The sequence below is a fragment of the Alexandromys fortis genome, unplaced genomic scaffold (genome assembly GCF_014885135.2).
Source record: "Alexandromys fortis isolate MF-2015 unplaced genomic scaffold, M_Fortis_MF-2015_v1.1 scaffold_19, whole genome shotgun sequence".
NCBI lineage: Eukaryota > Metazoa > Chordata > Mammalia > Rodentia > Cricetidae > Alexandromys > Alexandromys fortis.
In genome coordinates this window covers 13,896,611-13,920,748 of record NW_026067890.1, presented here as the reverse complement: position 1 = coordinate 13,920,748, position 24,138 = coordinate 13,896,611, and the positions used below count along the sequence as shown (strand labels likewise).

At 43.5% G+C, this 24,138-nt stretch overlaps 1 protein-coding gene across 1 annotated transcript; it reads left to right on the top strand.

Annotated features, from left to right (window-relative positions):
- Window positions 1–11,188: 11,188 nt before the first annotated feature.
- Ostc (oligosaccharyltransferase complex non-catalytic subunit) lies at window positions 11,189–20,416 on the top strand. The gene is made up of 4 exons (XM_050154901.1): window positions 11,189–11,391; window positions 15,049–15,142; window positions 17,896–18,093; window positions 19,865–20,416. The coding sequence occupies exons 1-4, from the start codon at window positions 11,253–11,255 to the stop codon at window positions 19,881–19,883; spliced, it is 450 nt and encodes a 149-aa protein (XP_050010858.1). The 5' UTR covers window positions 11,189–11,252; the 3' UTR covers window positions 19,884–20,416.
- Window positions 20,417–24,138: the final 3,722 nt, after the last annotated feature.

Genomic DNA, 24,138 nt, shown 5'->3' with positions numbered 1-24,138 from the left:
GCAGAGTTTAGTAAAGGGCCACATCTGCAATGCTTTTTCCATCCCAAAGGAGATCAATGAGAGAAAACCTTGCTATACTGCTTACTTTAGCAAGGACAAAAAAAAAAAAAAAAAAAAAAAANGTGCAGAGTTTAGTAAAGGGCCACATCTGCAATGCTTTTTCCATCCCAAAGGAGAACAATGAGAGAAAAACTTGCTAAACTGCAAAAAAAATAAAAAAAAAAAAAAAAAAAAAAAAAAAAAAAAAAAAAAAAAAAAAAAACCTTTGCATTAGGGAATATTTAAATTGCAAAAAGCCCTGGGTCATTTCCACAGTGGCCTCCTACGCTGTGAAGGAGGGAAAGGATCAAATGTATTGACTGAATTCCCCTGCCGCCCTTCCTGCTTCTGTATTCCTTGGCCCACGCCAACAGCCTGAGGGCTCAGCTCTCTCTGCTCTTTTAGGCTTGGAAATAGGCTTACAGCATGACAGGCCCAAAGAACAAATGTACTTGAAGAGAATTCAGATATTTACTGCATTGGCGTGTTGGTCATGCAAAGACTGTCGGGTACATGGTGTCTCTCATACGTTTCAACTCTTCCATTGTAGAGTGAGAGTAGCCATACACCATGCACAAATGAATGAGCATTGCTGTGTTCCAATAAATCTTTATTAGCAAATGCGTGTAAGTATGGCCCATAAGTCACAGTTTGTGGGCTCTGTGACTCTGTGATCTTACTTCTAGTCATAGCTACTGACTGCAACTACATGACTGATTTCAACAGTCATTGCCTTGTTAGATCTCATCAGTCGGGACAGTAGAAATGAAAGGGCATCTTGCTTTCAGACTACTTAGTTTTTCAGGAGTCTTTGGAGTACACATCACCAAAACAGGGGTGCAGTGCAATGACCAGCCTTCTTTGGCTTGCGTACTCCTCACAACATTTTTGAAAAGTGTTTAGACCCTGGCAGATGAATAGATTGTCATCTAAAACTTCTCATTAGGATTTTAAATCCTGGGCTAGAGAGATGGTTCGGCAGTTCAGAGCAATGTTTCTCTTCTGTGTCAGACAGGGATAGACAAACTCTACCATTAGCTTTTCCTTTCTTCACAATCATTCAGAAATAAGTGAGCCGGGCGGTGGTGGTGCACACCTTTAATCCCAGGATTTGGGAGGCAGAGGCAGGTGGATCTCTGTGAGTTGGAGGTCAGCCTGATCTACAGAGCGAGTTCCAGGACAGGCTCCAAAGCAACAGAGAGAAACCCTATCTCGAAAAACAAAAACAAACAAAAAATTATAAATGATTGTGGGTTAACAACATAGACAAAAATCTCCTTAGCAGAGATTTCATGCCGCTGAGGACTGACAACGAATGAAAAGGTGGGATAAATAAAATGCATACTTCAGCTCACAAATGCTGTGGAGAAAAATGAAGCAGCTAAAGAACATGGAACACAAGGTGCAAGCATGGAGTTGCTGTCTAGTGGGTCCACCTGGGAAGGACACACGCAATGTGCTGGGCGCGAGGAAGGAGCCACAGTTCTAGCAGAGAACTGCCGGGAACAAGATGGCGCCACATGGCTGAACTGGAGGCAGAGAGCGGTAAAAATGAGGTCACAGAGTTCATAGGTGCTGGATTGTATTGGTCCTTAGGATTCCCTGTTAGGACCTACATGGCTTTCAGTCCTGGTCAAGAAAGCCTCTACTCTAGTTCGCATGCTTTAGAGATTTTATTTTTTTTAAAAAATATTTATTTATTTGTTATGTATACAATATTCTGTCTGTGTGTATTCCTGTAGGCCAGAAGAGGGCACCAGATTTCATTACAGATGGTTGTGAGCCACCATGTGGTTGCCGGGAATTGAACCTTTGGAAGAGCAGGCAATGCTCTTAACCACTGAGCCATCTCTCCAGCCCTGCTTTAGAGATTTTAGTTTTCTCCTGGACCTACCTCATCCTGTAATCAGAGCCCAGGATACCCCAGGTTGCTGTGTGTTCCCTGTCTAGACATGACCCCAGAAACTCCTGTCCTGGTCTCCCCAAACCCATTCATAGTGTATCCTTCTTCTCTGGGGTGTTGATGTCCTCACCTGAAGCCTGCCTGTGGGTGTTTGAGGGAGGTTGGAAGGCATGCTGGTGTGTGCTAAACTAGCCACACATCTGCAAATGAAGACCTTCCAGGTAGAAACAACCAGAGGTCTGGGAAAGTCAGGGCTACACAGGGAACAAGCTATATCTGTAACGCCATGTTCGGACAGTGAAATCTAAAGAGTTCTGGAAGTCTAATGTCAGACCCACCTTCAACACCTATGTCCAAGTGGTAGGCTGGAACTTGTCTCTGTGAACCGCTCATTGGCTTGATTTATACGACTTATGTAAGCATTTGGCAGAAGGTGTTGTCCTGTATTTCCTTGCTCTGAGTAGTCCTGCAGATGTCAAGGCAGGCCTGGGTTCTGGCTCCCGAGCAGGGAAGCCACCAGTGCCGCATGGCCTGGAAGCAGCTGCGCTGGTCCTAGATGCAGAATTATTCATGCGTTGCCCTCAAACTGTGCGTCTCCAGTCAATTCACCACGGACCATCAGATGACTCCGTGGTTTCCTTTCTTCTGGAAAACGGAAGGAAAGTGGAACGGCCGTGAAAGAGGCCATGGGAAGAAAAATTAACAACGCCATCTTTTTAGGGGAAACCCGTTTTCAGAGATGCTTTGTGGAAGTCGAAAATCTAGAAATTGCTTTCTTTGAAACTGATAATTCTCCAGGGCCCCTTGGGCTATCTTCAGATAGCCTGGCAAAGAAAGTAGGTAACCCACCTCAAGGACTCAGCTAGAATGGAGACAGTGTTTACCCGAAGCTTGAAGGCCTAGAAGAGAGTGTTGGCTCCGCCACTGTTTCTGTCTACTTGGGTAAAGCCCCTCGTCCTGGCTGTGTGGGGTAGTGATTCCCAGACTCCCATGTGTGCAGCCCCTGATAAATTTTACGGACTTGGTGGTGAATTGGGCGTCTGCTGTGTTCCAAGCACTGTAAGGGGCTCCAAGCCTTGACACAGAAGCAGCAGAACCCCCTGGGGGTTCAGGTCTAGCTCCTGACAGATTAGCTTAGCCAGTGGGTCCAGCTAAGACAGCACCTGTGACACTTTAGGGACATGTGCCGGACACTGATAGAATGTATAGTCAGTCCTGCCAGCCAAATTGTCCTGAGTCCATGGATTTCCAACACCCAATGAGCTTCCTATGGATGCCGTTTATTATCCGGGCCTTGGTACACGCTATGTAAATAAAGGCACACAAAGAATTTTCAGAATGGTTTTAATAAATACTTAAATTTCTAAGAATGCAACCACCATTTTAAACTGGAGGAGATTATGTGTTTTTTTTTTTCCTAAACATTAATCTGGAGAAATCCAACATGTGGGGAAAAGGTAATAGTCCACAAAACTTTGATCTGTTGCCAGGTAATCTGAGATTCCCAAATGTCAACAAATAAATAAAAATGTAAATGTGTGGGTAAACTTGCTGATTTGCATTTTTAAAAAATTCTTTGGTGCTAGATACTGTTTGCCCAGAATCTAATTAATGATAAGTTTGTTTGTAACAGAAATACAAATGTCTACCATGTTTCATCAAGAGCATCATGACCTGAGTTTTTTGCTTTTCTACAAGTTTGTGAACCTCTACTGTTGGGGATTAGAAAACATCAAAGGGTTTTAAGCCCATTAAGATTTAGAAAGGTCCTTTGATGACTGAAGTGCTCGCTTTCACTCGATTCAGCATTGTTGACTGTGGACTCTGTGTGTGTGTGTGTGTGTGTGTGTGTGTGTGTGTGTGTGTGCTAGGCACTGTGTTAGCACCGCTGCGGGGCGGGGGAGGTTTGGAAGCAGGCGAAGCCTCCCTTCTCTCCTAGGACCCGGGTCCCCACGGTGCTCTGCTTCCATGCACTAAGTTACAGGACATGGTGCAATGGGTAGAGCACAGGCTCCCTTTGCTTGCTCATATGGCTTTGAGAAGTCACTTCAAGTCTGTGTTTTATGAGAAAAAAAATTTTTCCAATTGTCATAAGAACAGCTGCCATCAGTTGGTAGTTCACATATGTAACTTCTGGTTTTCTCGTTCCTTTGCCATCTCTCCTGAAAACCCTAAACTCAGAACACACCTGCCATCAACACGTGTGAGTACAAGCCCATGCGCTGCCTTAAGGACTGTTTATGATTTTAGTTTTAAAATTCCTAGTGGTGGGGAGGGGGCTGAGTCTCTGCTAGAGAAGAGCAGAGCAGGTGAGGCTGGTGAGTCAATCGGTTCAAAGCCCGCCACCGCCTGTTCGTAGAGACACGGGCAACAGAAAAGATGGACGTGCGTGCATGAACGTGCCCGTTGAAGTACAAACAAAAAACGGCCCAGCGGTTGTAAGCACTCGCGCACTGCCTAACAAGTGTCTGTAACTCCAGTTTCAGAGGATCCGACCCCCATTTCCAGCCTCCATAGAAAAGGGAAATGAATAAAATCTTTAAAAACAGACATCAGGGTTCAAGTTCAGGAGGAACCACCTGAACTTCCCTTTTCTATTTCATAAATGTGAGCTTGACTATGTAGTCCACAGTTTCATGCCTGGGAGACTGACTTTAGGAAATCCCCTAAGAGATGGTTGAACAAGATACATCTATATCCTCCCATCTAAGGCTCAGGGAAGAAGGGATGGAAAGAAAGAGAAAGGAAGGAAGGAAGCAAGCAAGCAAAAAGAAAGAAAAGGAAGGAAGGAAGGAAGGAAGGAAGGAAGGAAGGAAGGAGAGAAAGAGAGAGGGGGAGGGAGAGACAGGACAGAAGAGAGGGAGGGGTTGTGAAAAGCTGTCTGTGTGGCATAAGTGCCATTAACATCATGATTCCACAACAGGTGAGTGACCTTCCCTAGGCCTGCACAAGGCTGGGGGGCCACTAATCCTGGAAGGACTATGGAGGCCTACCCCCCCCTCCCGTTGGGGGATTCTGGAGGAAGAAGAGTCATTGCCTTTAGCTATGCATTCATAGGTGAGCCCACCAGCACCCATGGATAGTTCCAAGCCCCTAGTCCATAGAAGCCCTGGTGAAACTCCATGGTCACTATACAAAACAGATGACATGGTTATAAAGAGGGGACTTGTAGGGAAGAGGGGGGGCTAACTGGTGCAAGGGAGAGAGGGAGGCTCGAAGGCGGGAGTAAACTGAATGTAGACAGACACGTGAAATTGTCAAAGACCAAATTAATATGCATCATAATTAAAAGAAACCAGACTCCAAGCTGGGCGCTGAGTGTTTTAATTCTAGCACTCAGGAGACAGAGATAGGCAGATCTCTGAGTTCAAGGCCAGCCTGGTCTACAGCACGAGTTCCAGGACAGCCAGGGCTACACAGAGAAACCCTGACTTGATAAACCAAAAAAAAAAAAAAAAACCTAAAATTAAAAAAAAAATCAGACTCCTGGGCTAAAGTAAATCAATCAGAATCTCTAAAACTGACATTTGAACACATTCTCGTCAGGCTGGACCTTGGGCTGTCCTTCCACAAAGACGGGAGTACGCATAGTTGTTTGGTGGAGATTTTCAGCGCTTTTAGGTGATTCTGAAGACGGTTCTTACCCTCCGTCTCTGTCCTCTGACCTATAGCTGTGGTGGGGGGATAATGAGGATTTCGGTGAAGCGGCTTCTGCTGTCCAAACCTGAGCTTGTGTGGTCAGGAGTTTTCTCTGTCATGATTAAAGGAACGTCACCATGTTGGAAATAAGGGAAAAGTCAACTGATACCATCCAAATCCTGTGTCTTTGTGAGGGACTGTGGAAACACACACACACACACACACACACACACACACACACACACACGCACGCACGCACACACGGAGTTGAAGTGCCAAGCTGTATTTGATTAGTTCTGGGAGAAGCGCATTATGGCATCTAAAAGCCACGACTGGAGACATCCATTCTGATGGGCCTAATGTTCTGCGGGTTTCCTTTCAACTGAACTTGAGGGAAAGTACTTTGATATAATGTACATATGGAAATATTTTACGGCATTCTTAAAAAGTTAGATATTTCATTTAATATATATAAAACATACTTTTTCTTCTCAATGTGCCTGAGTACAGGCAAATCAATGCCTTAAAGGGGCCTTCGTCATTTCAGCCAGCATAGTTTTGTTTCCCTCTGTTGCTAAATAGACTGCTGTGTGTCTGGAAGGACCGGCTGACAGCCCTGGAGACAGGGTCTCTGCTCAAGGCTCCTGGCCATCAGCAGCGTCAGCAGCTGCTCAGATGCACCCCAAATTCTTACCTCTGGGAAGATCATTTCTGGAGGCGAGAAGGCGCTTTGATTTCCCGGCATCTCGGAAAGGTGCCGATGAGAGCGTCTGTGAGCATGGCCTCCCCTTTGCAGGGACTTCCTTGTGCTGAGGCCGTCACCATATTTCACATGTGCAGTGAAATTGCAATCTGGGTTTTAGTTCCAATTCTTTGAAAAGATTAAAAACTGTTCATTTAGATGCTCTTCCTAACCTTGGGGTAAAGTATGCCTTGGAAAGATAGTGCTCAATCAAAAGAATCCATTACAGCTGGTCGTGTTGAAAATAACAAAAAAAAAAAAAAAAAAAAAAAAAAAAAGAATAGGGAGTGGGTACGGATGATAGGAGATGGCCTTCACCGTTCAGGTTTTTATCGAGTGTTTTAGTGACTTTTAAAAAACACTTATTGTGTGTCTGCGTCTGTGTGCAAGTCTGTGAGCACACACATGCCACAGCATACCCATAGTTGTGAGAAGACAACTTGTAGCAGTGGGCTCTCTGCTTCCACCTTGTGGGTTCCTACATATTAATTAAAAGATGTATTGTATTAAAAGATTAATAGAATTAGTCTTTGTGAAAATATTCAGTTGGCCAAAATTTGCCAAGCCCATTTTTAACATTTCATAAGTATATATGATTTTCAAGGCAGCTAGATAGATTTAAAAAAAAAACCCTGGGTTTGATATTTTATTCATCTGAAAATGATGCTTTCAGGAGATTTTTCTTTTATCTTTAAAGGAGTAAACCATTTGCATTTTAAAGACAGGCCTGAATGCCCCAGGAAGCAGCCTTTTCTATTTATGTTATATTTAATTGCATTTATTTGATCACAGCATCGAGGCAAGTTTTTTAAAAAATAAGTTTGCCTTTTTACTATGCTTGTGAACATAGCTGATGAATCTCAAGGTATCAAAAAATATGTTTGGCCAGAGTTGAACTGTGCACGACCGAGTCCTCGAAAAGAGAAAGCCTGCCCCACTGTGGCCACAGAGGAGAATTACAAGTGGGAAGTTCAAACGGTTGTTTGAATTACACCAGCTTTGCAGGAAAGACAAGTATATAGTTAACCCCCTACATGTTTGTGTTTATGTGAGCACATAGTAAATCTAAACTCTGAATGTTATGTATCAATACATTCCTCTCTTGACACTCCACTCTTCTCTCCCTCCGAGCAGCCAAGTAAGACTGAAAACGCAGAAACTCAGCCTTGTACTTGGGCAGTTCTCTTTTTGACCATCCTTATAGGTTAGAAATCAAGCCGCGGTGGTGGCACACCCCTTTAATCCCAGCACTGGTGAGGCAGAGGCTGGCTGGTCTCCGTGAGTTCAAGGCCAAGCCTGGTCAACCAACTTCTTAAGAGTAAAGTTAACACCTGCTCCAGAGAATGATTGGATGGCTTAGATAAGATGACTTAGCACAGTTTCTTGCACGGTGGACATAAATACTGATTGCCCTAATACCTCTGATTTTTCTGCTCTTTCTTTTTGTTATTCTTAAAAACCGATTCCCTGGCGGGCTGCTGGCCGCAGGTAACAGACGTGTAAACACAGGAAATAGCCATAAGTATTTATTAAGGAAGAGGGAGAAAGAGAAAAAAGATAAAAGGAGAGAAAAGAGATAAAAGAAGAGAGAGACAGAGGAAACGCGTGCGCACGCCAAGGAAGCAGAAAGAGGAAGGGTCCCAAGTTGGCGACGGGCAGGTCGGAGGTAATGGGAGTGGGCGTGGCTAGGGCAAGGACCGAAAGAATAACACTTTTTCTAATCTGTGTGTGGTGTGTGTGGTGTGTGTGTGTGTGTGTGTGTGTGTGTGGTAGCACGCCTGTGAAGTCTCAGCTACTTGGGAGGACAAGGCAGAGGGATCAAAAGTTCAAGGCCAGTCCTGGCAACTGTCCTTATCTTGTCTCAAACATTAAAGTGGGGAGGGCCTGGGATGGCTCAGTGGATAAGAGCCCTGCTCTTCCAGAGGACTTGGGCTCCATTCTTAGCATCCTCCTAACTCTCATTCCACGGGATCCAAGGGACACACATAAAGACAGGCAAAGGACACATACACACATAAAACAGTATTTAAAAAAACTTAGAGATAACACAGCACACATGTATATGTTTGCTCACACAGATAAATGTAAAATCAAAACTAAGAAGAAGAATTTTTTTTACAGAGTTTTTTTTTGTTTGTTTGTTTGTTTGTTTGTTTGAGACAGGGTTTCTCTGTGGTTTTGGAGCCTGTCCTGGAACTAGCTCTTGTAGACCAGGCTGGTCTTGAACTCACAGAGATCCGCCTGCCTCTGCCTCCCGAGTACTGGGATTAAAGGCGTGCGCCACCACTGCCCGGCTAAGAAGAAGAATTTTTAAAGGGCTGGGGATGTAATCTCAGTGTTAGGGCCTTTCTCTAGTGTGTGGATAGCCTTCCCTGGCCATGTTCAATTCTCAGAAGTGCAAAAGAAAAAAATCTTTTTCCAAGATAAATTTCCTCTTCTGGGCTGTGCCCCACATTCGGCCTTTGCTCTGGCGTTGTGCAGTTACTTAACCCCTTCCTTTCCTCTTTCAGGCATCTGTAGTCTTTTCATTTTTTTCTGTGATCATCCTTGAATTTATAGAAACATGTTTGTTTTTGTTTGGCTACAGCCCACCTGTTCCTGACAGACACAGTGTTTACTCTCCAGTAGATGTGCCGGAAAGAAACACCTGTGTTACGACTGGTAGCTACCTAAAAATTTTAATCCAAAAATTAACACATAAATTACAAACAAACTAGGCAATACTTGTGATTTTGGAAAAAGCATACTCTATAATTTCATCATGCACACATTTGTTTTTATGTTCCTTGAGAGCAGTGGTTCTCAACCTTCCTAATGCTCTGACCCTTTAATACAGTTCCTCGTGTTGTGCTGACCCCAACCGTAACATTATTTTCATTGCTACTGTATAACTGTAATTTTGCTACTGTTATGAATCGTAGTGTAAATTTTTGATATGCCGGACATCTGATATGTGACCCTGTAGGAGGGTCGAGACCCTCAGGTTGAGAACCATTGCTTTAGACTTTTTTTTTTTTTCAGTGCACAGTGCCTGGAAAATTCACACAACCAATGAGTCAGTTCTCCACCCTTCCCTATTTTTATTTCAACCCTGTTGTGAGATCTCTCGATTTCAGAAAAATGAACTTCTCTGGCATCAGACGTAGAGGTTCTATAGTATTACTGTGTTGACAGTTCACAATACATTTAATCTATCCATTTTTTTCATATTCTTTTAAAAAATTGTGCCGACTAGGCTTTTCCTTTCAAAAATATGTTTTTAGATTTATTTTATTTGTGTGTTTGAGTGTTTTGCCTGTATGTCTGTGCACTACATGCATACCTGGTGCCTGAGGAAGCCTCCATTTGGGTGCTGGGAATCGAACCTGGGTTCTTTGCAAAAACAAGTGCTCTTAACCACTCTCCAGGCCAATCCACCCATCTCTTTCCTTCCTTCCTTCCTTCCTTCCTTCCTTCCTTCCTTCCTTCCTTCCTTCCTTCCTTTTTTACTTCCTTCCTTCCTTTCCCTTTCCCCCTTCCTCCCTCCCCCTTTTGTTTTTTTGAGGCAGGTTTCCCTGTGTAGTCCTGGACGTCCTGGAACCTGCTCTGTAGACCAAGCTGGCCTTGAACTCACAGAGATCCACTGCCTGTGCCCGAGTGCTGGGGTTGAAAGGCGTTCGCTAGCACTGCCCAGCCAAATCCATCCATTTTCAACGAAGAATTATTAAAGTTTTAGAAATAAGGAGCAAATGGAAGTTTATTTCCTAGCTTAAAAAATAATGTCTCTTAATGTCTCTTAGAACTAAGGATGCTTCTTGTGGCCCACACTAAAAAGCTTTGCAGAGGGCTGGCGTTTTAACTCAGTCTAGCATATGCAAGCACTAGATTCGAGCCCAGCACCTAATAAAAAAGTTGAAGAAAGCAAAAAATAATTCTGCAGTGAAAAGAATCTGGGCAATGTGACTCCAGCTTCGTGAGTTACTGAAATTCAAGTAGACTACAGCTTGACTTCGCATCTATGTATACGTTTTTAAACAATATTTAATTTTCACAGCAATATCATGCTTTCCCTAGAAATGCAATCCTCCTTTATAAAACTCAAATTTGCTTCCCACCCCCAAAGAGGAAAAGAACTTCTGTTCATTTTTGGGTGATAATCATTTTTTTTTCCTTCTTTGCTATCTAATAAGTAGAGAAAGGCTGAATGTTATCAGTAAATTTTATTTCACATGTTATAGAGGAGCAGGAGGCAGAAAGAGAAAAAAGTACTGCACAAACTGTGCACATTAAAATAAGGAAGAATAATGGGGCATGGCGAAAGAACTACATACAAATCGTTCAGGATATATTTTGTTCTGTAACAGTTTATGGTAGGTATGGACTGGATTTTTAAAAAATGGATAAAATACGACTTCGGCAATTATTGACAATTGTTACTATTGTCAGTACCGCAATACAACGTGAAGAAAAAGCTCAGCGAGTTGGGCTTCTTTCAAGCCCTAAGGGGAACCACCAATCTTAGAATCGGGTTCCTAAACTTTCCCATCCACCCTGCAGCTCTGGGACCCTGGAGCTTCCAGCAGCCAACCAGCTCCAAGTGTGTCGTCAGCAAGTGGGCGGGGCAGTGGGATGCGACTTCTCTAGCTCGGCCACGTAAGACGCCTTGGAGGTCCTGGAAGATGCATAATATCGAAGCTGTGTTTTTCAGCAAGAAAACGAAAGTCTGACCCCCTAATCCATCTTAATAAGATCATAAATTTTACTCTATGCGATAAATACCTTAATAGCCCATTGTGGTTTTTTTTTTCTTGAGTGGATGGCATGTCTACTTCTGACCTTTGCGGACCTGCGTTCCTCGACTGACGCACGCACGAGAGCTAGGGAGGCGGGGCGTGTTTCCGGGCGGCACGGGAGGCTGGAGGCCGGAGGGCTGGCCGTGCTGCCGCCGACATGGAGACTCTGTACCGAGTCCCATTTTTAGTGCTGGAGTGCCCCAACCTGAAGCTGAAGAAGCCGCCCTGGGTGCACATGCCGTCGGCCATGACGGTGTACGCCCTGGTGGTGGTGTCTTACTTCCTCATTACCGGAGGTAACTCGGCCGTGATGGGTCGGGTGGGCGCTGCGGAGGCCGGGAGGGCAATGCCGAGCCCACGTCGGTCTGCAGGCAGAGCGGAGCTGTCTTCACGTCCTGCCCCAGAGAGAAGTGCTCTCATTCTCTATCCTGCCCTCTCCCTCGAGGCTCCCATCCCGAGAGCCGAGTTGAATTATATTTGTCAAGCCCAGCTTGTTCTTTTTCTTACTTACTACGTCGGGCTCTTGGGAACATCATAATCGATTCACTGTATTTCCGTGGTCGGTCAAGAGGGTGTAGGACTTTGAAACTTCTCTCTTTGTGGTCCCTGGAACCTTGGAAGTGATCTGACGGCCAAACCCCAAGGTCTTGGGGTTGCTTTGTTTCCAGTCACGAGAATGAGAAAAGAATGTTATCGAAGCCACCATTTTTGAGAAATGCATGAGATTGGAATTGAGGCTTGCAAAAAGATAATATGTTTCAAAGGGCAGAAATTGGGGGCTCAAGGAAAGCATCGCTTTTCGGTTATCTGTCACCCAGTTTTCTCTGAAGTGGTAAATGCAGAGGGGTGTGGCCTTGCCTGCTGCTGAGTTGGCAGTCTGTCTGCAGTCTTCAGGTAGCCTTTGGATCGCCAGTTCCAGGATTTACTCAGGAGTGTGCTTTTGGAGTTTAGGGAATAGTGTACTTAACTCAGAAAATTAGAAAGATCTTAAGTTAGCAAGAGTAGTTCAACTTTTTGGGGGTGGCGGTGACCGTATCATTGCTATTTCATACCTACTTGTCTTTGAGGAGGTAGGAGACAGCCTTCAACTGTAGAGTTTACGCCCTGCCTAGCTCACGTTAACAGAAATGCTAAATGCCACTTTAAACAATTACTTTTATAATTTATTTAACTTTATTTTATGTGCACTGGTGTGGAAGGGGTCAGATCCCCAGGAACTGGAATTAGAGACAGTTGTGAGCTGCCGTGTGGGTGCTGGGAATTGAACCCGGGTCCTCTGAAAGAGCAGCCAGTGCTCTTAACCACTGAGCCATCTCTCCAGCCCTTAAACAATTTTTTTATTGTTTTTTTAAAAAAGACATTATCTGGTGTGTCATTAGCATTAAATTTTGCTCGGCACATTAAGCAGTGAGTACTGAATAAATGAAACAAAATGCATTTGGCTTTAAAAATAATGACTTTTCATTCTTGCCAGTCTGTTTCCTAGCCCTGTTTCCTTTGGAGACAGAATTTTTTTTTAAAGCCTCAGCTTTCCATTGGCTCTCATTTTTGGTATTTATAAATGGGGTTAGGGGATTCTCTGCTCTAACCATTGGGTCAAAGTGAAAGGACACCTGTAGTGGTCAAGGCCACTTCTTGTACATTTACTGTTTGACCCCCCGGAAAAGACAGTCTTCTGAAAACTGAGTATACCTTTCTACAGAAACAGCGTTGCTGAGAATGGCAGGTGTTAACCGAGTTTCTGTGAGCTCATCGCTGGGGTAGCAGCAGACAGCCTTAATTGCCCTGCCCTCCCTGGGATGTAGTCGAGACATGTTAGGTGCCGCACAGTTGCTTCCTCCTACATGGAGTGTCATTGCAGAGAAGAGTTGGAAGCACCATTTCCATTCCCGTGTGTTCCCTGAAGAAATGGCCGGCAAGCCTAGGGTTTACTAGGAAAGAACAGAAAGCATGGACAAAGTGTGGGACCAGGAGCCCAGTGAGGTGGTTTCTGTTTACTTACGTCGGGGCTTCTTAAACTTTCCCTCCTTGGTAATCCATTTGTGAGAAACCTGCACAACCCTGGTTGTGCTAAATGGGTGTAGAAAATAGATATGCATGCCAAACTTTTACTGATAGGAACATATAAACTTACTTTACAGCAAATAGTTTGGTAGGCAGACAGCTGCACTGCTTCTTAAAACCGAAAGCAAACTCATATACTAAAGAGATGGGTGTACTTAATTATTTTCACATAGAGAACCAAACCTTAGTTGAGTATTTGACCCTGGAGGATCTAGAGCATCCCCAGTGTCCTTCAGAGTTTAGTATTTTTGGTTTATAATTGGCCAGTGCTGGGAACTTGTAGTGTGAAATGGAAAACGTGTTTAGGACCATCTCAGAAATTGTTGGGAATTCTGCCCTAATCTGAAGCTAAAGCTCATCTAACAATTTTTAAGAAACTTAAACAGCAATATTAAAGACCAACACACAATACAGTCCGACAATACTAATCTGATACTTAGCATCATGCTTTTAGAAGAGCAAACTTTGTGTCTATAATAATATATAGTAAAAACAATTGTAATCCACAGGGCACAGCAGTCTGGAAACCAAGCTTGGATGTTGCAGGCTGTGCTTTCTGTCATTGCATAGTGTGGAACGTGCTTCGACAGTGCCTGTCTGTGTTCAGAACCAGGGTTGTATGCACATGAGCAATTTAGAGCTCATTTTTGAGCTCACATGTTCACAAACCTTTCACTAGTGACATTTTGTCTGTTTCAATCCCCACAATTGTGTCTGTCCTGTGTTATAGTCCACAATTTAAAAAAGCTGTAGCTTAGGTTATAATGTTAGGTTGGGTAGCAGTGGTTTTAATTAGTCTTTTATCTGTCCAGTTTTGTTTTGTTTGCCTTTTAGCAAGTGATGTTGTAAAATGGACCAGGTGTTCCTGGAAAGATGGCGACAGAACAGTTGTGGAACCAGGAGGCCACAACCGAGAGGTCATGGGTGACCTCAGCACTGCCGGGGGTGGCAGAAGCTGGGCTACAATAGATAGTTCTTTCCAGGACTGTCTGTTTAAGAAAGGCAGAAAGAGAATGCTAGGAGACTAAAGGAATGAAGAAGGGTTGATGTAGGGAAAGAAAGCTTGGTAAGAGGGCTGAGAAGAGCTGTCCAGAGGAATGAGTGACCTTCCTGGGAAGGTGAGCGGGGATGCCATGAGGGAGGGACTCCTCATGTAGCTGAGTGAAAGGGGCAGAGAGTGTAGGTGCCAGGCTTTGTAGGTTTACCAGGGAGAAGGTAAGGGAATTGTTGATTCTTTTGTCAGCAGGGATACAGGGCTGCTATTTCATAAGAAAAGTTGGATTGAGGCTTCATAAGAACAGAGTGTTTCCCCACAGTGGAAGTTGAGAATATTACTGGACATTAATGGTCATGATTAAATTGTGAGGTGCTGGGATTGTCAGTAATGATCACTGGCCGAGAAGTCTGACCCAGCACTCAGGAGACTGAGGCAGGAAGATCAGCACATTTGAGGCAACCTGGGTTACACAGTGAGTTCAATGGCAGCTTCTGCTACAGAGTGAGAACTCCTCTCAGCTAGCCAATGAGAAAGAGCTAGAAAATTTCCTTAGGCCTCCCTCAATTTACAGAAATAAATTCACGGATATGTGGCCGTATTTTATGTGCTAAAGTAGATCCTTAGTATTAAATGTCCCTTAGTGCAGTCATTCCAGAGTATTAGAGGGGTTCCTAAGTTCCCTTCATGAAACTGGCACCTCTTTGAGAGACAATATTGTTTAGATGTTCTAAAATGGGTTATCCAAAGATTAGAAGGTGAGGTGGATGTGATTTGATTATAATAATTGAATCAAAGCAGCCTTATTTATGTATAAATAGTAAGTCCTATCTAAGTGTAATTAGAGGCAGTGAATCTGCAATCTTTGTTTTTCAAACTGTTGTCTTCTTTTTAGGAATAATCTATGATGTTATTGTTGAACCTCCAAGTGTCGGCTCAATGACTGACGAACATGGACATCAGAGACCAGTGGCTTTCTTGGCTTACAGGTAAAAGATAGCATTTTGAACAGCTTGATGATGGGAAAGAAGGTTGCTGGGGCATGCTTAATTATTCAGTGCAAGAAAAATGAGCGTGGTGGCACGTGCTGGTAACTCCAGCAGAGGGTCTCTGTTTAGGCAGCCTGGACTGCATAGTGAGCTTAAGTCATAGTGAGACTCTGGCTCTCAACAAACAAAAGTAGATAAAAATGAAGTACAGTGAAAATGCTGTGGGACTTACCTGCATTTAGAAACACCTGTTTTGCTGGGGAGTGGTGGTACACGCCTTTAATCCCAGCATTCAGGAGGCAGAGACAGGAGGCTTTCTGTGACTTCGAGGTCAGCCTGGTCTACAGAGTGAGTTCTAGGATAGGCTCCAAAGCTACAGAGAAACCCTATCTTGAAAAACAAAGACAGGTTGGGGGTTGCGGAGGGAGGAACGAACACACGCCTGGAGTTCTTATGACAAAACGAGGTAAGAACGTAACAAAATAGAACTGTATTATTAATCTATTAGGTAGTCACATGTAGGGATGGCGAGATGGCTCAGCAGTTAAGAGCACTGGCTGCTCTTCCAGAGGTTCTGAGTTCTATTCCTAGCACCCATGTGTCTCAAAACCACGTCAGAGGGATCTGATGCCCTCTTCTGGAGTAAAGGTATGCATGCAGACAGAGCTCTCATAAATAAACCTTTAAAAAAAAGAAGTCAAGTGTATCTTATTGATTGGCATATCACCAACCTAAAGGCCAGTTTAAAATCAAAATGACAGACTGTTCTAGGGTCAGCAGACCACAGTCATTTTTTGGTAACATTTTGTTGGAATTAGCAAATCCATTTATAAACACCACACACTAATTGATTGCCCCACTGCATTTGCTTATTTAGGCACTGGAGACCAAATCTGGGGCCTCATGTATAGGCAAGAAATGGCTGTTTATGGTAGTTATTTGGGCATTTTAGAAAAGACATTTATAAACCCTGAATGTTACCGTTAAATAAGAAACATAATTTTGAGACCTTGTGAATTCTATTTCATCAGTGAAACAGCATTCTAGCTGAATCTGGTGCCAAATTATGTTTTCTTTCTTTTTTTAAAAGACATTATTACCTTTTCAATGAAATCAATTAGTTAATTAAAAATATCGTATACTTTATAATACCTATTAATAACCATCTCTTTGGGAGAAATTTACTTTCTCTAAGAATTCAACATAACCATATTCCTGAAAAGTCAGATGTGGGCTGTTGAGGTGGCTTAGCAGGTAAAGACACTTGATGCCAACCTTAAACATGAGTTCAATCGCCAGCACCCATACAGTGGAAAAAGAGAACTGACCTCAATTCGTCTTCTGACCACCTGGCGGTGGTGGCGCATGCCTTTAATCCCAGCACTTGGGAGGCAGAAGCAGGCGGATCTCTGTGAGTTCGAGACCAGACAGGCTCCAAAACCACAGAGAAACCCTGTCTCGAAAAACCAAAAAAAAAAAAAAAAGTTGTCTTCTGACCTCCTCATGCATGCTATGGCACATGCATCCCTAAACATATACATACATACATACATACACGGAACAGTAAAATTCTTAAAAAAAGAAAAGAAAAATCAGATATAAGCATATACACAAATTGGCATATAAGGGCTTACAGATTGCTAGAGATATTGTTGGGGTCATAGCCTGGTAGTGCATGCCTTTAGTCCCAGCACTTGGGAGGCAGAGACAGGCGGATCTCATTGTGTTAGAGGACAGCCTGGTCTACAAGAGCTAGTTCTAGGACAGGCTCCAAACTACAGAGAAATCGTCTTGAAAAACAAAAACAAAAAAAGAATGTATGCCTTAAAAAGACCTTAAAATGAGAGATTTATTAATTATTATGACTTCGAGAAGCACAACACATTCAAATTTCTTTGCAGTTGATAGAATATTATTTGTTTGTAGGCAGGGTCTCACACTGTGCAGTCCTGGCTGGCCTTGAATTCATGAGACCCACCAGCTCCTGCCTCCTAAGAGCTGGAATTAAAGGTGAGATTGTCAGGAAGTTGTGTGTACCCTTAATCCCAGCACTTGGAGAAGCAGAGGGAGATACCTCTTGTGTTCAAGGTCAGCCTGGTCTACATAGTAAGCTCTTAGACAGCCAGAGCTACATAGTCAGACCCTGTCTTGAGTGTGATACAAGTTTAAATAGCATAACTTTGAAACGTTGAAGTTCATATATGCATAAGATGTTCAGCTTTTAAAATAACTAAATGTGTGTTGATTTTCTAGACAGTTTTGTTAGCTGATTTTTTTTGAAGCCCTGTATCTTATTTTATGTATACGATGCTCTAGCTGCATATACACCTGCATGCCAGAAGGGGGCATCAGATCCCATTATAGATGGCTGTGAGCCACCTTGTGGTCGCTGGAAATTTATTTATTTATTTATTTATTTATTTATTTTGTGGTGCCTGGAGCCTTAAGTGTGCCTGTGCTAGCAGGTTCTGCCACTGAGCTATATTCCCAGCCAAGACAGGTTTTTATCTATTTTGTTCATTGTTGTATTCCTAGAACCTAGAATAATATTTGATGGGATAAACTCTCAATGAATAACCTGTTGAATGGATGAGTAGATGAATATCCAAAGGCATAATAAATAATTGTAAGGGTAGAACAAAATGTTGGCACAAACTGTTTTAGCATCAAGCAGAAACAGGAATTTCAACTAAAGGGAAAAACATTAATTTTCTAGTAACATTTGTTTGCTGTGCTGTGGTTTTCTTTTGCAGAGTGAACGGGCAGTATATTATGGAAGGACTTGCGTCTAGCTTCCTGTTTACAATGGGAGGTTTAGGTTTCATAATCCTGGACCGTTCCAATGCACCAAATATTCCAAAACTCAATAGGTTTCTTCTTCTCTTCATTGGCTTTGTATGTGTCCTGCTGAGTTTCTTCATGGCTAGAGTATTCATGAGAATGAAATTGCCGTAAGTAAAATAGTTTGTGTAATAAGCAATTTAACTTTTGTTATGAATTGGTATAATAATTAATTGGATAGCATAAATTCATAGATTTAATTTAACACTCATTTAAAGGTGAAAAGTGTCCAGAAACACTGATTTTTCTCAAGTTATAACTATGGTTGTAACAAACTGAGATCAGTAGGTCTTCTTGGCTATCCCCCTGCACATTCATGAGAAAGTCTAGTTCTCTTGCCTCAGCTGCACTGACTGGTGGTGGTAGCTAGTTTTTCTATGATGTGCCTTTTTGGTTACTATGTCAGATTCCAGTAGGATTAGTGACAGGATTTTCAAGCTATGCGAGGCTGCTGCTCTTTCATTATTGGCATAAGTTGCTTATTCCTAACCTGAAAAGCTAAAATTGTTGACAGTCAGCATGCTAGGACGGTGGAAAATGCTATACCATGAAACCTTTGTTTCATGCACAGAATTTGTATGAACCCTCTGGATATATGGACAAGATACATATGATACATAAATGATCGGTTTGGTTTGGGCTTAAAGTTTTGGAGTGCTCGAGATCAAATCCAGGGGCATTGTTCATGTTAGGCAGTGTCTTAGGGTTACTGTGCTGTGATGACCACAGCAACTTGGGGAGGAGAGGGTTTGTTTCACTTGCATATTCTAGTTCACTGAGGGAAACCAAGGCAGAAACTCAAACCAGGCAGGACCCGGAGGCAGGAGCTGATGCAGAGGCCATAGAGGGGTGCTGCTTACTGACTTATCTCTCATGGCTTTCTCAGCTTGCTTTTTTATAGAACCCAGGACCACCAGCTCAAGGGTAGCCCCACCCACAATGGTCTGGGCCCTCCCCCATGGATCTCTATTAAGAAAATGCCCTATTGGCTTCCTACACTTGATTGTGTGGAGGCGCCTTCCTTTCAGATGACTCACTCTGGCTTGACATAAACTAGCCACGTCAGACAGGTCCTCTGCTGCTGCTGAGCTACACCCCCAGTTCCTATAGATGAATTTTATGTTTAGATTTAGATTCCATCCCTAAGATAACTCTTTATATATGCAAACATTAAATAGTCTGAAATCTCAGTTGGGGATGTGGCTCCACAAGGAAAGCCGTTGCTCCGGAAGTGTGAGGACCTGTGTTCATCTTCTGAATCGCCATGTGAAGAGCTGGGACGAAGACACATGTCTGTACTTGTGATGTTAGGGAGGCAGACAGGCTGACACCTGGAGCCTACTGCTGACTAGCCTTTCTGAGTTTTACACTCACGTGTACATGTGTGCACACACATAGGAACATACATATATGCCATTCACACACTAAACAAAAGAAAAAATATCAAACACTTCTGGACCCAGGCGTTTTGGGTATAGATTTCAGCCTTCATACAAAACAAAACAAAAAAACCATTAAGCCTTAGACCAGTCAGGTGTTTTAGGCAAAGTAGCACAGCTTCACAGAGTAAAACAAATGCAACATAAAAGAATACAACACATCTTTGCATCATTAAACAAATATCCCACATCATAAACGAATATAACACATTTTAAACTAATATTCCAAACAAATTTTGTGTTAGTTTGCGTCTTGCTTTGTGATGTTATACTTTGAGAGGGAAGAGTAGGGGGAAGTTTGCTTATTTATTAGTGTGAACCAAGGGCGGTGGTGAGGAGTAGCAATGAGATTTGGGATTGTCCTTTGATTCGTAGGAAGAAGGTGGCTTTTTTGAATTATTGTTTTCTAGTCACTTTCTGTGTTTATGATTTATTTCTGCAGGGGCTACCTGATGGGCTAGTGCCTTTTGAGAAGAAACCAGTGAATCCTGGATTGGCTCCTGTTAGTGAAACTTTGAAGGCTGAGCCACTCCCTTGTGCAGTGTGGAGAAGAGTGAAGAGCAGAGTTGAACAGCGCTGAGTGACACCCTAGCAAGCTTATGAAGGCTAGGCCTGGAATTGATGGTATCAGAGACAAGTTCATTACAGTATTTTCTGATGACCTATTCTGATGTACCAACTATGTTAAGTGGCATTTTCTTCTTAGTTTTTTATTTCCTAAAGAAAATAGACTCCGTTTCTAAAACTTTGGTATTGAATAAAGTGATTATTTTTTACAACCCCCCTATCATTTTTTAGACATGATATTTCCAATTTTCAGAAATTAATACAAATCGGTGAGAGCCGAGATTCTTGGACGTATGGTCAGTTCCTCCAGCGGTGCTTTGCCTTTAAACGGCGTGTGTGGTACTCTGCCGCTTCAGACACATACGGGAGACTTTCCTGGACAATATGATGTATGAAAGGAGCAGAAATAAATGATTTTTCTAATTAACATTTTATACTGTGTGGTTTTTTTTTTAAATTACTATTTTTATTATGTATGCAACATTCTGTCTGCATGTATGCCTGCAAGCCAGAAGAGGGCACCAGACCTCATTACAAATGTTTGTGAGCCACCACATGGTTGCTGGGAATTGAACTCAGGACCTTTGTAAGAGCAGGCACTGCTCTTAACCACTGTGCCATCTCTCTACCCCTAGTGTGTGGTTGTTTGTTGTTTTGTTTTTGATACAGGATCTCACTATATACCTCTGTCTGGCCTGAAATTTTCTATGTATATCAGTATGCCTCTGCTTCCTGAGTGCTGAGACCAAATGAGTGCCACCAGAACCAGCTTCACTGAATTAACTTTTTGGTCTTTAAGTCAGTAAGTCTCATCTTACGGTGTTCTTTAGTCATGCCCCCAAATCTCTAACTATATTGTTAGCTATCAGTTCCAAAGGGTACCCTTATCCCTTTGACATGGGCAGTCAACCTGGACTTTAGGAGGATTTCTGGCAGTTAGACAAAAGCCATTCTTCCTCAGGAAGCTGTGAAACCTGTTCCCATCTGCCAAAAAGAGTCCTTTCCCTGACCTCTGGCAGAAAGAAACATTTGGATCCATTAATATATACCTGTGGCTGGATATATGGATCAAAGCCCATGCCAGCCTCCAGGCTCTCTGAGTCCCCAATTCACAAGGACTTGTTACACATTTGAAAGCCCCTGTCCTGATCCTGCCCCCCCCCCCCCCCGTACCCCGCCCTCCTGTCAGTCTGCCTTTCAGTTCTCTCCCTTGCTCTGTTCTATTCTCTATTCCTTGTCTCCACTCTTTCCTCCCATGTTCCCCCTTCCCCAGCCCTGCCTCTTCAGTCTTTCTCTGGACTCCTGCAGATGCCTCTGGGTGTTTCCTCTTATTCACAATAGAAACCGTAACCTTACCTCGAAGGGGTCGTGTTGGCTATTCCTTTACTGTGCCCGTCGATAGGAGCATCAGGGTGCTCCTGAGGGAGCCCTTCCACATTCCCACAGATGCTGCGCAAGCATGCCCTCCTCATGGCTGCGGCTGGTCAATGACAGTTCCCGTCACACACTGGTTTTCAGTAACATGTTTTGAACACTCCTGGAAATGGATGTATAGTTTTTCTGACCAGGTTTTCCAGTTCTCCAACAGGGCATGACCTCTACTCTTCATAGCTCAATCCATTCTAATAAAATCTCTTTAAGTTTCCACTAAGGTTTCTTCCTCAGTAGAGTCTCCCTTGCCTTCCAGTTCCAAGGGTTGTCATTGGCTGTCCATAAAGATGCATTCCTTTATTCAGAAAACTTTGAGCACAGGATGAGTACGATGGACAAAGGCTCCGCCCTCCAGAGCTGGCATTCAGTCATCAGTAGATCACATTTATGAGCTGTCAGGTACGCAGGGGCAACAGCAAAGCGAGCCATGTGGACCAGGGAGGTGCGCAGAGGAAAGGGTGCCCGTGCTTTTAAACTGAGACGCGAAAATGACCCATTGGTGTCGGTCAGAGTTCAGGCCTGATTCAGGGTAAATGCAGTTTCTGTTTGCTTGACTCTTGGACCATCTCTTAAAACCTTAAGTTAGGTGGACAAAAGTGACAGCAATACAACAAGGTTCCCCCTTTCATCTATTGGTGGAGTAGTAACAGTTCCTACTATGTGTCACTAGGTGGTGCTACATGGATGGTATATTTCTGTTTCAAAACCAACCCTTTTTGGATAATTTTTTTTAACATGTACACTTTTTAAAAGAAAGACTTATTATTTATTTATTTTTGTTTTTTCGAGACAGAGTTTCTCTGTGGCTTTGGAGCCTGTCCTGGAACTAGCTCTTGTAGACCAGGCTGGTCTCGAACTCACAGGGATCCGCCTGCCTCTGCCTCCTGAGTGATGGGATTAAAGGCGTGTGCCACCACCGCCCGGCTGAGAGATTTATTTATTTTATGTGCATTGGTATTTTGCCTGCACGTATATCTGTGTGAGGGTGTCGGATTCTCTAGAACTGGAGTTACAATCGTGAGCAGTCATGTAGGTGCTGGGAATTGAACCCAGATCCTCTAAAAGAGCAGCCAGTGCTCTTAACCACTGAGCCATCTCTCCAGCCTTGGGTAGTCATTTCTTTAGCCAATGCAGGAAAGTATTTAATCAGTGACATATTAATATTTAAATCAATATTTTGAAGCATATAATCAATTATATAAAATATCGTGTTGGTTAAAAAGTACAATGTTTATGTGAAGAAAAAAATGATCCATGGTTGGCATAAACTATTTTCGGGGGCATGTGTTGACATCACTCTGTGGAAAAACTGCTAAGCATTATTACTAAGGTGGCTGAGTGTAGAATGAGTTTGCCTATTGGACTGGAGACAAACTTATCTTTGACTGATCACGTGGCTCTCCTGGGAGAGGGCGCTGACAAGTATCTAGTGGTTTTGTGGAGAATATCTCGTCTGAAAGGAGAAGGAAGAGAGTGATACAGACAGGAAAAGCTGGCAGGCGATGTCACGCCATCACAGGCTGGCAGGCCGTGGCTCCAGAGGAGAGTTTGCCTGTCAGGGCAATGTGACAGGTGGAGGTGGCTAGACTCTGGTCGTTGGAGGTCACCTAAGAGTAGCATTTGACTAGGAATTTCAGGTAAACCTGATCAAGCTAACACCTGGGTTTGCCATTTTGCCGCACTCTGCAGAGAATCCTTCAAGGGGGAGGGGAGTGGCACCGCCAGGCTTATGATTTGTCCTAGTTCTCTCCTGCTGAACGGCCGGCCGAGAGTCTGGCAAAAGCACGCAAAGGAAAAGAATCTCTTCCGGTTCACAGTTCAAGGGTGCAGTATGGCGGCAGAAGCTTGAGACAGTGGATCACATCCCAGGGACAAAACAGAGTGGTGAGTCTCTGTCATGGCCATTCAGCCCCCATCAGGCCACACAGGGGGCTAGACATCCCCCCCCCTCCCGCCCACGATAATCTCGGCTGGACACACCCTAAATACACCTATATTTGAGATTGCATCAAAGTAACAGTTGAGATGAACTATTTCAGATTAATAAAGAGGGGATCCTGTGTGTAGGATATGAACGAGAGTCAGGTGTGGCGTGTGCTGACCATCTCAGGACTCTGGACACAGAGGCAGAGTACTGATGCAAGAGTCTGTCTCAAAACAACAGAAACCGTGAAAATGAGAGGGAGCGAGAGGGAGGGAGGGAAGGAGGGAGGGAGGGAGGGAGGACCCGAGAATGAGAAGATTGTGTGTGATCACCATTGACGCTTATTTGTAAAATGGGAAGTGAGACGTGCGTTTAACTGTTCGCGACTGAAGGGCAAAGTCGGAAGGATTTCGTTTGAATTGGATGGAGCTTCTGCTACACGCTGCAATCTTTCTAGTGCGATCAGCCTGGACCTAGAAGTCTTGTACCTTTATTGAGTCAGAAAAGCAAGTGCCAGGTAATGGACGATACAAGGTGAAGAGGAATCAGGAACCTCCTCCCGGGGCAGAACTTCAGCCTAGAGCTTGCCCAGGCGGAGATGCCTTGCTTCTGGAGCAAAGTCTGCTCTTCAGCACTCCATAGTATCATCCCTGAAGTTCAGAGTGTTAAAACACTTGCCAAAAGCGACTTACTTGGCTTTTATACTTGGGCTCTTCATTTCAGTACTGTGAGTTATTAGTCAGTGGGTCTGTATTTCAGCTCTTAGATTCCCCAAGCCCCATGTTCTTAGGAGA